At 37.4% G+C, this 12,402-nt stretch overlaps 1 protein-coding gene across 1 annotated transcript; it reads left to right on the top strand.

The window, feature by feature from the left end:
• Positions 1-3,685: 3,685 nt before the first annotated feature.
• LOC308408779 (T-cell surface antigen CD2-like) lies at positions 3,686-7,093 on the top strand (the record flags this gene model as incomplete). Its single annotated transcript, XM_080901189.1, has 5 exons — positions 3,686-3,731; positions 5,217-5,534; positions 5,728-5,985; positions 6,068-6,274; positions 6,963-7,093. The coding sequence occupies 5 exons, from the start codon at positions 3,686-3,688 to the stop codon at positions 7,091-7,093; spliced, it is 960 nt and encodes a 319-aa protein (XP_080757315.1).
• Between the last annotated feature and the right edge of the window lie 5,309 nt (positions 7,094-12,402).

The following is a 12,402-nucleotide window of genomic DNA, read 5'->3' as shown; positions in this document are numbered from 1 at the left end:
GATGGCCTGAGACATTTTACTCAACTTCAGAACAGGAACATTAATGTGAAAATCTATGAAGTTCAGACACATGTGAGTCAACAGCATAGTGTGAATGTAATTTATCACCATGTGTAGTGTTGCCATGAAAGAACATTAAAACCATAAACTTCAAAAACGAAAGACTAGAGTAAAATCACATGATGTTAACCTTTAAGTTAACTTTTGAACTCTTAATAATCTCATTATTACAAAATTTACCTTTTCTGGTAAAACATTAAATATTTGCTAAATTATGTTTGATCAATTTCATCTGTTTACAGAAATCCAAAAGAAGTGATAAAAGATTAGAAGCGTCTTTACTGAATTCTCTTATTTCTTCAGGTGAATTTTTAAAGTGGACCATCTGAAAAATGTAACGTCACCAAGCTGATTGAATGGACAGTACACAACAGAGGTAAAGAAGAGAGTGCAGGTAGGGTGGAGTGGGTGGAGACAAGTGTCAGGGAAGATTTGTGACACAAGAATACAAGATACCACCGGTTTACAAGATGCAAGTGAGACCTGCTTTGATTTATAGTTTGGAGATGGAGGCAAGAGTCAGAGCTTGAGGTAGCAAAGTTGAATGTGTCAGGATGTTCATTGGAGTGACCTGGATGGACATAATCAGAAATAAGTATGTGGAAGCAAGAAGGAGGAGGAAACTGAAAAGGCAACAAAATGGTACTGACAACGCCACTTGGGGGTGGAGTTACACGCCAGGAAATACGACATTAACTAGTGCAAAGTTTCACCAGTTACAAAGGCACTCATGCTCGTTACTGACGAGGCAGAGGCGTGACCAATCAATTTCAATAAGTTTATTAAACAAACTAACTGAAGATAATATGGAGCTGCACCAAAGAAAACAGAAAATTAGGTGACAGGACTTAGAACACCACAAGGCATTTAATTAAAACACTTTATTACCAGGCATTGCTTAAAAACAACAAGATTCACTGTCACTGTCTTACTCTAGTTAAAATAGCAGCTGAACAAAATAACTAATCAATAGGGTTAAAGGCAGGCCACTTAGAGAAACAACCTACAGAGCGGCAGTGCTACCAGTTGCTCACTCGTGATGTCACACTGCAGCTCAAGGGGTGCTTTTTACTCATATCCTGATGTTTACACTGACATGCATAAGAGGGAACTTCATCAAACACGCCTAGGCTGCCAAACAAGCAGCTGTCTCTCTACTAAAACAAAAGAAATTAAAAATAGTCTAAAAAACAAGTTCTAAAGAAACGAGGAACAACTCAGTGAACAATATGAAAGCAGAAGTTTCTCTCTCTCTCTCTCTCTCTTGCTCTCTCTCTCTTGCTCTCTATCACATTTTACAAGCTGCTGTTATTAATAAAAACAATAATAAGAACGAAACCTCTGCTGTGCCAAGTGTTCATAGTCTACACTTAAATATAGACGAGCGGAATATAACCAGAAGAATAATGGACTGGCTGTTCTTGGTAAAAGATGCATGTGTACCTTTGGTTTTGTATGGTGACCGTTTCTCTTGTTTCACTTCCTTCTACATACAATGACAATCTGTTCTTTTATGGTGAAACACAACACTTAACCTCTATTTATGATAACATTTCAAAACCACTGAGTAACACGGGCATCATAAATGTCTGTGAATGTGTTTCAAGGTTTGATGAAATCTGTTATTAAGATGTATTAAATTAAACATGTCTGGCTTTATTATACACTCTGTTTTATGCCATCCCCATTAAACTTGCTTCCGCGTGCAAATAAACATATTTTAGTTGTCAGTGTAATTTAGCTGTAAATATTACAACTGTCAATGAAACGGCATTATTATTAGTTGGACAATAAAATTACATGATTAGTTTGGGGCTGTTGAATTAAATTTAAATTAAACTTTTCTCTTTTCTTTCTCTGCAGTTAAATTCTGGTCACATCCTGTCTGGTCTGAGTTCATACATACTTATCTGAAGCTGATCAGTATTGACAAGCAATGAAATTTATTGGCAACTGCTTTTAGTAATTAACACAAAAAAATTCTGAAGTAGCCACATCCTGCTTGGTCTAAATGTATATGTTTTGATCTGAAGGTTTCTCATCAACAGGAAACATGGTCAGTGTAGGTTGGGTCTGTTTGCATCACAGTAAAGCAGAAGAGCTGCCTGCGGAGTCGACTGATGCTGAATAGAGAAAAAACATGCAAGCTGTGTTTGTACTGTTCGTGATGCTATTAGGAGTCTCTTATGGTGAGCTGTGTTTACTTATTCAAAGCATGCTGTGCTGTGGTAATAAGTACAAAGATTTTGATGTCGTCTTTAGTGTTACAGTAAGTTCTGCAGCTTACAGGTTGGTGGCATTGTGTTGATGCCACTGGGAGTATCTGAGGATGAGCTGTTCTGCTTTTTCATTTCATGCGGCACTTTATTGATACATCATCCCCAGACCTGGTGTCACTTGACCTTTGTTCATGGGTCTAAAAAGTATATTTACAGTCAAATCATCTTGTTTTTATTCCAAACAAATGCTTGATATTTTAGATAACACATTTTTATATTTCAAAGGTTATGACTGTAATTTTAACTCGTCTATCTTTTAGCGAAAGTGGAATCAGATCATCACTTCAAATAAAGTCATCTGACCAGTGGCACCTGTTTGTATGAAATTGTATTTGAGCACTGGTTTTTTATAATATACTAGTTTTTAAAATAACAACTACAATATGAATAAAAACAATACTGATCAATTCAATTGGTAAAATTATCTCAAACTTCGGGCCTCTTTAAAGTATAAAAAGGGATCAGATACACATTTTGTCACAGCCCGTATAATTTAATGTTATTCCACAGTTAAGATGGGGGAAAATAATTATTTGTATGTTAATAAATGTCAAATATTAGCTACAATACTTTTGTGCTAATGATTATTTACCACTAGAGTGCACATTTATGAAAAAAGAAATACTGTGATTTAAATCCTTCAGCAGTAGTTTTGAATCTGGATTAGTTTTTATAAGCATTTATTGCAAAAGCAATCAGATATTTTGAAGTTTTGTTCAATTAAACTTTAAATGATATGAATGTTAAATGACCCCATGGCACCATTTAAGATTCAACTAAAGCAATATTTAATTCCAACAGTACATTCTGTAATTTGTATAAATTCTTCTGTGATCAGCATTTTTAAATATAACATTAACCAGTGCAGTGCAAAGAATGTTCAAACCATTGTTGCTCAACATGCTGAACTATCTGTTTGACAGAGATTGAAAGCATCCTACTTTCATGTTGTACTCTTTTTAGAGATGAAACATGTGCTATCATTAATTTTGTGTCTATTTTTTCATCTAAACATATTTCTGAAATGTATCATTTCATTTTAAGTCTGGAACTTTTATTTCTTAGGAATTTAAATTGTTACTCTCATATATGAAATCTCTTTTTCATGAAGGTTAAAGGAGGAAGAAAACCTAATGTCAATTCATTCTCCTACTCTCAGCATGTGAGACGTTATTTACCACTTCACTAAAACCTAAAGCCAACGTTTTCATGATTTCTCCTTTCAGGCTGAGCACTAACAGTCTGTTAACTGCAGTCTGTTAAAATCAGTAACATCACAGATTTGCTTATTTGAGAGAAAAGATTTGAAAGCTGCCGATTGAGTCAACATAGACTGAACAGTTGACATGGAAGCTGCAGTTGGACTGTTGCTGATGTTCGGAGTAGCTCATGGTGAGCAACCAAATTTTTTTTCATGCAAGGTTTCAAAAATACTTATTTCATACTTAATTTCAGTACAATCAGAATTAGGTCTGAAAAAAAGTTACTTCTTAGTTTTGTCATGCTCCTTCATTCTGATGTTGCCGTCTCCTATCTGGATTTTAGGATTGCTTCATGTATCACAGCTGCTGGTCGGTGGTTATGTCTGAGTGGTTAATGGTTGGCTGTCTGTCTATGTGGAACTCAAAGTTCCACATGACCTTAGTTAGCACTGTTGTTCTCAACCACCTTCAGTGGGGTCTCCTATCGGGATTTGGGGATCATATGCAGCACAAATGTTCTTGTAGTTGGTTGTGCAAGTCAGTGTACGCTGTCCCAGCCCTGTTACTGTACGCTGCTCTGTCTCTGAGCCCTGTTAGATGTGACTCCTTCCTCTAAATTCTAGTGCTTAGGCCCTGTTCTTTTTCTTCCCTCTATCTGTTGATGATATATCTGCAGGTCAGTCATACATGATGGTCCCACTTCCTGTTCCTTATCACTGTCTGTCTTCAGCTGTTTTGGAGCAACTCACCTCAGGGAGCCATTTTTTATTTCAACAGCAGCTTCCACATCTGTTCACAGAGTCTCAGACCTTTGAGTGGAAATTGAAGAAATCAGAGGAAGGATGTTGAGTGGCATTGTGAGGAGTTTTCATGTCTCCTCTTGTGGCCAGTTTGTTATTCCAGTTTGGTATCTGATGACGTGAAGACATATATATTGATGGCTCACATTTTTTAGCACCTCTATTACTTTCTGGAGGTATTTGACTGTGTCTGACTTTATTGTGTCTTTATCATGTAGCTCTCGTTAACCTGTTGGATACCCAAGCACTTCTTCTGTGTGTCCTGTATGTCCTTATGGCAACTCCACCCCATCAGTCTCTCTTTACAACCTTTTTGCCACATTTATAAAGAATGACATCCTAGCGTCCTCACTGTAGATCCTGGTGAGGTGGATCAGTGAGTCAGTGTTTCAGTCACTCCTGTCATACAGCATAATGTCATCGATGGACAAGAAGTGGCTGATGGTCACTCCACTCTGATCTTTGTGATATGGACAGTGCATCAAGTGTGGGATATTCCACATTTGATGGTGACTTGAGTTCTTAGTAAATGTCATTAGTGCAATATTAGCCTTGTATAAAGCCAAGCACACATAAATCCAGAAGCACTGAGTTGTAAGCCTCCTCAGGTTGGTCTTCCTGGTCTTATAGTTCTGGTGTACAGGTCTATTAACCATTACTTTGTGCTTTGATCTCCTTTTGTTACCACTTCTGATATCCTCTCTGAAACATTGCTTACATTTGTTAAATAGTGTTCAGTAAAGAGGAGACAAGAAAGCAGGGCACACAGCAAAAGCCCTCTGGCTAGAACTCAGGCTACTGCATCAGGCATGTGGACATCTGTTCATCTACTGAGCAAAACTAACAACTATGACAACTTTATTTTTGTTTTGCAGGTGTGGAAACTTACTGTGATGGCAGACGGGATGGAGCTCAGTGTTATGGAGCTTTGGGAGGAACTGTGGACATCCAGCTGATGGACAACACTTCAGAAATTAATAGATACCAATTATTAAAGAGTTCATTAAAAATATTAGATGTGAGAAAAAATACGGTTATTTCTAATACCATAAGAGAGAGAGCTCATTTTCCAAGTAATGGAACATTTAGGATCAATAAACTAAACAGGACAGACAGTGGTAATTATAGCCTTCAAACCTTTGATTCGGATGGAAAATCATCAGACGAGCGGATTTTACAGTTGTTTATTGAAGGTAAATGTTGGGAAATTAAGCCATTAATAGATGTAAATAAAATATTGTTGTGGTAATCTATACAATAATCTATACAATATATCTCACGACATTTCCCTGTATTCTATGCTTTCCCTATTCTTTATTAGAGACTCTAAAGAATTAGGGAGATTCTGATTTAAAATCTAAACTCATCTATGTGTGTTTCTCTCAGCTCCTGTGTCCTCTGTCCTGCTGGACCCTGAATGTCTGTCCCAGGGAGAGATGAGGGTGTCCTGTTCCTCTGAGGGAGGGGACAGTCCTCAGTACAGCTGGACTCTGGATGGACGCACACTGACAGATGCTGAGCTCTTTTCTGGAAATAATGAGAGTAACATCATCACTCTGAAACAGCACGTCTCAGGACATCTGGTCTGCTCAGTCAGGAACAACGTCAGTGATGTCTCCAAAGAGGAGAGGATATCTACCTGTGGTGAGTGAGAACACTGTGATAATCACAAATATGATCATTTTGGTCACTCAGTCTTTCATTAATTATACGTTTTTGCTCTCAGGCTTCATTTTCATTAACTGCACTTCAGTCAATGGAAAACAGATATCAGGGTGGGTGTATGAAGCCAATAACACCCTGTGTATTAAACCAACAACAGTCCCCAAACAAACTGCTACGTCTAAGGAGACCGCCGTAGTGTCAAATAAAAACCCCACTAAGATCAAACCCTTCAATCAAACTGTCAGCAGTGATAACCCATGGTACATTAGTAAGTGAAAATAACTTTGCTACAGTAGACTGACTAATGCCAGTTTCTCATTATTTCTTTGTTTGTCTTCATAAAAACTCAGACTTGCTGACTTGTTTTTGTCTTATTCTGTCCTTTTTACCACCACAAACAGCCTATTTACCACTGATCGGTGGTGTTCTCTCAGCACTGCTCATTTTGTTAGTTGTGGGTGTAGCAGGTGCCTGTGAACACATCATAAAGCAAAAAACCAAACCTACAGAACAAAGAGGTACAAAACTTTCCATTTCCCCACTCCACTTTGATTAATTAAACATATATAATTATTTTAAAAAAATTTAATAAACCTTTTTGCTGTCTTGCCAAGATGTCGCACCAGTTGTCTTGCCAAGAGTTTAATCATACCTCTGTCATATGCCAGTCAAATTTGTTGGTATGGCTAATCAGCTAGCTTTAACACAACAACTAAAAACATGGGGAAACAGCTCAAAAAACGGCAACCCGTGAGTTCACCAATGAAACATTTTAATTAGTTTTAAAGTGCACCAGTTAGAATCACACACACTGCCTTCAACCTTTGTGGTAAAACTAATCAACTGTTCCAGCAGCAGACATGAGAGTGAAAGTTCTTCTTTAAGTCAAACCATTCCTGTACTAATACACTGACTGTAACATTATGTTTGTGCCACCTCTTCCTACTAATTTGCAGCTGAAGAAGATGACCAGGAAGTAACCTATGCTCATGTCATTATCACGAAATGTCAGAGGAAGGATGCTGAGCAAAGAGCAGAGGCGGAGGTGGAGTATGGCCAAATCAAGTTTTCAAGCAACAGAAGATGATTTAAGTGGTTGGAGCTTTTACACCGACTGCACCACTGACAGCAGACCGAAGGAGGAGGTGACATCAAGATGCCAAAAGGTTGTTGCTTCATGTAAGTCTGTGGCTGAAACACAGCTAATGTTCCAGCTAACAGCACATAAAGAACAAAACAAATATGAATAAATTAATGATGACTGAATTCTATTCAGACACTTTAGCTTCCTGTGACACCTTCATGGGCTACTTTGTCCCTACTATAACAACAACAACAACAACAACAATAATAATAATAATAATAATAATATTATTCATCTTTGGCCTGTCTTTAGATTTATATCTGGGGATCAGCCCCCTCTTCTCTAAGAAATGCAAGTGTCTTAATAAATCTGGATAAATGTGAAGCAAACATTGTATATAATAACATGGGAAGAGAAGAGAGAAAAAATCCTAATGATATTGTTCTGGTGGACTAATGCAGAGTCTTCATTTGTTTTTCCTCTTCTGTTCTCAACCACTCTTTGAGATCAGTGTTTGATAACGTCCCTGCCGCCAGTTTACCACCAAGAAAGAAGTGGTTGCAAATTCTGTCTAACAAACACCATTTTAACCTTACCACTGTGCTCCACACTCGTGTCCAGGTGTCCCTGTTGCTTGACGGTCAGGTTTTTAAATGGTCATACTTGACTTTAATGTTTGAATCCAGATTTTAAACATCCCGTCATTTGGATAGGAACATGGCTATTTCTATAGGTGACTGACTTCTCTCTGTGTGTTGTTCTCTCATTATTACAACTGAAACAGTTTCTGAATGTGTGCTGTCAGTTGTTTTATAAAAGAAGGCAAGATATAAAATACACATTTTACATTTTGATGTACACTTGTATTACTATACTTTGAACTGTGTTTTTACCTTAATTGTACATATGTGGCTTTTTTAGGAGAATGGAACCTGTTTTGGGGAAGATTTCTGAAGCTTTTGAGTAACACAAGTAACTCTTATTTGTATCTTTTGTTATAGCAATTAGTTTGCATGTTTTTTACAAGTAGACGAGACTTCTGTTTAAGTATGTACGACAAAGAAATCATATGTTGCAGCAATTTTCACATTAGTTGTTTAAAATAGTAATTCTGAGTAGTCTTTACAAAGTGAAGAGTAGATGTGACTTATAATAGCCCGTACTCACTTAAAGTTTTTATCTTTGCAAACAAAATATCACTATTAAGCTCAGTCTTTAATTTCACACCAGTATAAACCAGTTTTAAGTTTGTCTAATGTGATTCTAAATTTAGACAGGCCTGATGATGCCATGATCACAAGCAGTATTGATTCAAAAGCCTTTGGTGACCACTAAGAAGTGAACATAACTTTAAACTTATCAGTAAGAAGATGTGGAAGTTTCCCTTCTTGTTCCATGGTGCTTGTTGTTGTTGTTCCTTAAAGATGTTTGTTTAATAAAGCTATTAATTAAAGCTTCTCAATAAAAACATGCAGTTGTCACTCTCAGTTAGGCAGAGGACTCACTCGCAGGACTCTGATTTTTAGAGAGAGGGTGAAGGATTTATTGTGAGAATATATACATATATACAGTGGAACAGGTAATACAGGGCTCCAGGGGGTTTGGGGGTCCGAAGGTGAGGGAAGGTCCAGGGAAGGCACACACTCTCCTCTTTTACAGTCTGTGATTCACTCAGGCAGTCCAATCATGCTCATGCCCACTCACACACATCCACAGGAATCCAGGCAGCAGGAGAGATGGGCAGGGAAAACTATGTTAGAAGGAAACTCTGGGAAATGACAAAAGATACTCAAGAGGCAAGGCGAGGCTAGGCTAGGCTAGGCTAGGCTAGGCTACACTGACACTAGGTAGTGCAACAATCCAGCGAGGAAGCAGCATCTCCTGCCGTCTTAAGTAGTCTGCCAGGAAAAATGCTTGCGATGAGAAGCCAGAGCAGAATCAGCATGAATGAGCCACAGGTGTGCTGTGAGGGCGGGTTCAGAGGCAGGGAAGCAAAGTCCAGTTCTGCCTTGTTGGAGAGGCTGAGACAAACACACACCACACCCTCTCCAGATCCTGAGAACCATGACAGCAATGCTCTAAACAATGATGAAGCAATGTAAAGCATGCATGCAAAGCATTATTTAACATTAAATCCTAAGTCTTGGGCAACCCCAATGACACCAACAAACACCAACAAAATAGAGAAAAAACCTGACCTTCAGACCACACTGCAACATAAAAAAGTGTTAATACACATATTTTACTCTTTGTTATCTCTGAATCTGTGATGAGGTACTAATAAGTTACTAAACTCCTTCCTCCTACACTAGTACAGTATCATTGGGGACGCACAAATAATGATTCTGTGCAGTGCCCCCTGGCATAAAAGACAAACATCACAGTGCCCAATTCTTTTTTCTTATTTTGGTGTCTGCCTTTAGGGATCACCACAGGCGATCATCTGCTTACATCTCACCCTGTCTCTAGCATCCTCTCCTATCACACCAACCCTCTGCATATCCTTCTTCAGGATATCCACGTGTTTTCTCTGTGGTTTTTTCATTTTCTTTTCCCCTGGCAGCTCAATCTTTAACATGTTTTGTGAAATATAGCCACTATCCCTCCTCATGTTTAAACCATCTTACCGCACGCAAAATGCAAAAAATAGATGAATAAATGTCCTAAAATGTTTTTAAACAATACTGTAATTTTAGAAATGAGTGATTTAGGAAGTTGAGATAAATAAGTAAAAATAAAAATGAATAATAGTTATTGTTTTTTCAACACAGTTGCCAGAGCTATAGCTTCCACAGCCATCACGCTATCACAATAGCACAGAAATAAATATGAGACACTGAGTTCGTTCTGCTTGTAAAATTAAAAAATAAAATCAGATACACAAACCTGTTAAGCATGGACTGAGTATGTACTTCACTGTACTTTTATTTTGTTAAGGTTTAATGTACTGTAGTTTCAAACTATTTGGTATGGGAAAATGTTGCTGTACTGGTGGATTTCTTTAATATTGTAAGTTCTTGACATTAGTGTAAAGTCTTTTGTGAAGGAAAATACAATAAAAGCAAGGACAGTGTAACGAAGCAATGATAAAGTCCAAACATTTCCCACTAGAGGGCGACATTGTGTAAAAAATACTGAAAATTGTCATGCTGCTATTCCCACAATAGGAGAAAGAGGGTGATTTGTACCCCTTGTTTCTAGTGAACCATAGAAGAAATCAGTCATGTGACTGCACATTTTTGAAGAGTCAGCCATTTTACTAATCCTGCAAATAAGAGAACCTCATTACATCAGAATATTTAAGTTCAAAAACGATTTTTGCCTTTCAAGGTAAAATTTCTGTGATCAAGGTTTTTTGATTGTTTTGTCTAAACAGTTACAGACAGGTTTAAAAACATTTCACAAATGTTTTAGTGCTTTGGTAAGCTACACTGTGAGTCTATATGGTGTGGTGCTTTGTGCCCAACTTATGAATATTTTAAATATATTATTTTATTGATTGTTTTTTATTATTATTATTATTTACCGTTTTTCACAGTGACATTCTTTATTTCAGACCAAAAATAGAAATAGACCATCATGCCATTGAGTTATAATAGGGAGGACAGGCAGGGCTTTCACTCCTTTACAGGACATGGACAGAGTGAATGATGTGAGAAGGGGAAGTCCATTCATCAAGTGGCGAGGAAGATGAACATATTCATGATGACATTAAAACAATATGTGGAGAAGAAAAAGATAGATGGAAGAGACATAAGGCTATAAAAGGATGTAAAAGATCTGGACTTGTCAATCAAGTGTTATGGAGAGAGAGCTGGCAGAACATATGAAGGCACTAGCAGCATTTATGTGTTCGTTACTTTGTGCATACTCAAAATCCAGTTCATGGTATTTGAATATGCACAAAGAAATGACATTTTGATCCAGCTAGCAGGGATATCAGAGGCAGGTTGGGTTAAGTGTCCATTTAAGGAAAAGTATATAGGGAACAATAATTATTTCCCCTGGAAATGCTCATTATCAGTTATTAAAATGCAGATAGTTCACAAAGAAGTAAAGTTGGGTACTTATTTAGAGTGTATAGCTTGACATATAATTGAAAGTAATTGTGATTGTCATTATGACGTTTGCAGGCAAAATCAAATCCTACAACTACATGGATTGGTTGATGGTGCTGACTGACACTGGTGCAAAGTGTTTAAGGTGAAGTAGTAATGGGATTGTGAATGGAAAGCCCATCTTCACTTTCAAAGACAATTGTGACAGAGTCATCCCTCGAGAAGATGTGCATAAAAAAAGAACTACCCACACCACAAAAACTTGGTGGTACATCCAGAAGGTACAGCAGTGGGTAGCTTCAACAAGTTCATTTGGTCCTTGGCCATTTTTAAGAAAACTGACTTTCGATGTGCTCGTGTGGCTTGTATAAAATTGGCCTTTGATATTGTAAAATAATTTTAAATATGTTAAATTTGTCTAGCTTTTATATAGCATTACAGTTTCTGAGATCAAAATATGCTGGCTCAATTTACCCCAAGGTATTCTCTCCAAAGATGCAACTTACCCTGCATCGGGGTCAAGTTGTGCCACAAGAGCACTTGTGGCACAACTATATATTTCAGATCCAAAGTGATTGTTCCCAAGCATGCACAACATCCTGAACATGTTTTAGTTGGAAGCATTACTATCATGGCCTCACTTTAAGCAAAATCTTAAAGTGAGTTGTGCCAGTTTTTACTTTAAGTAAAAACCCACCCCACTCTCCCCTATTTATGTTTTAAAACTCAAATAATAAAACTCCAAATATAGAAGTTTTCACCATCCACAAAATATATTGTGCAGTATGTCTAAAAACTTATTTCACATTATGAAACAGTGATCAGTTCAGTTAATATGGTTTTATGTTATCACTGTACAAGAATTAAAAGATATACACCAAGATGCATTTCATGATTATTTTGCCACGTAAGCATTGATCACATTGTTTTTCCACAAAGTGCATGTGACCTGCATTTGAATTTAATGTAAACATTGCCCAGATGGGACCCAGGAGTCTAAAATGACAAAAATCTCCTGCCTTGGGTTGTATTTGTGATCTCAGTCTTTCAGTCATTAACCAGAGCTCATGACAATTGGTGATCTTAGGAACATGAATCTAAAGCTCTTATTCTCTCAGTTCTTTCTTCAATGGACCAGTGCAGCATCTGCATGACTGCTGTTGTTGCCCCAGTTCATTTATAAATCTCCTGCTTCCCCTTCTCCTCTCTCAGTAACTTCATTTGCAGAAAATTAAAAAAAAAAACTGACACATG

This window comes from Rhamphochromis sp. 'chilingali' (genome assembly GCF_963969265.1).
Source record: "Rhamphochromis sp. 'chilingali' genome assembly, chromosome: 13".
Lineage (NCBI taxonomy): Eukaryota > Metazoa > Chordata > Actinopteri > Cichliformes > Cichlidae > Rhamphochromis > Rhamphochromis sp. 'chilingali'.
This window is presented reverse-complemented; position numbering and strand designations above follow the sequence as displayed.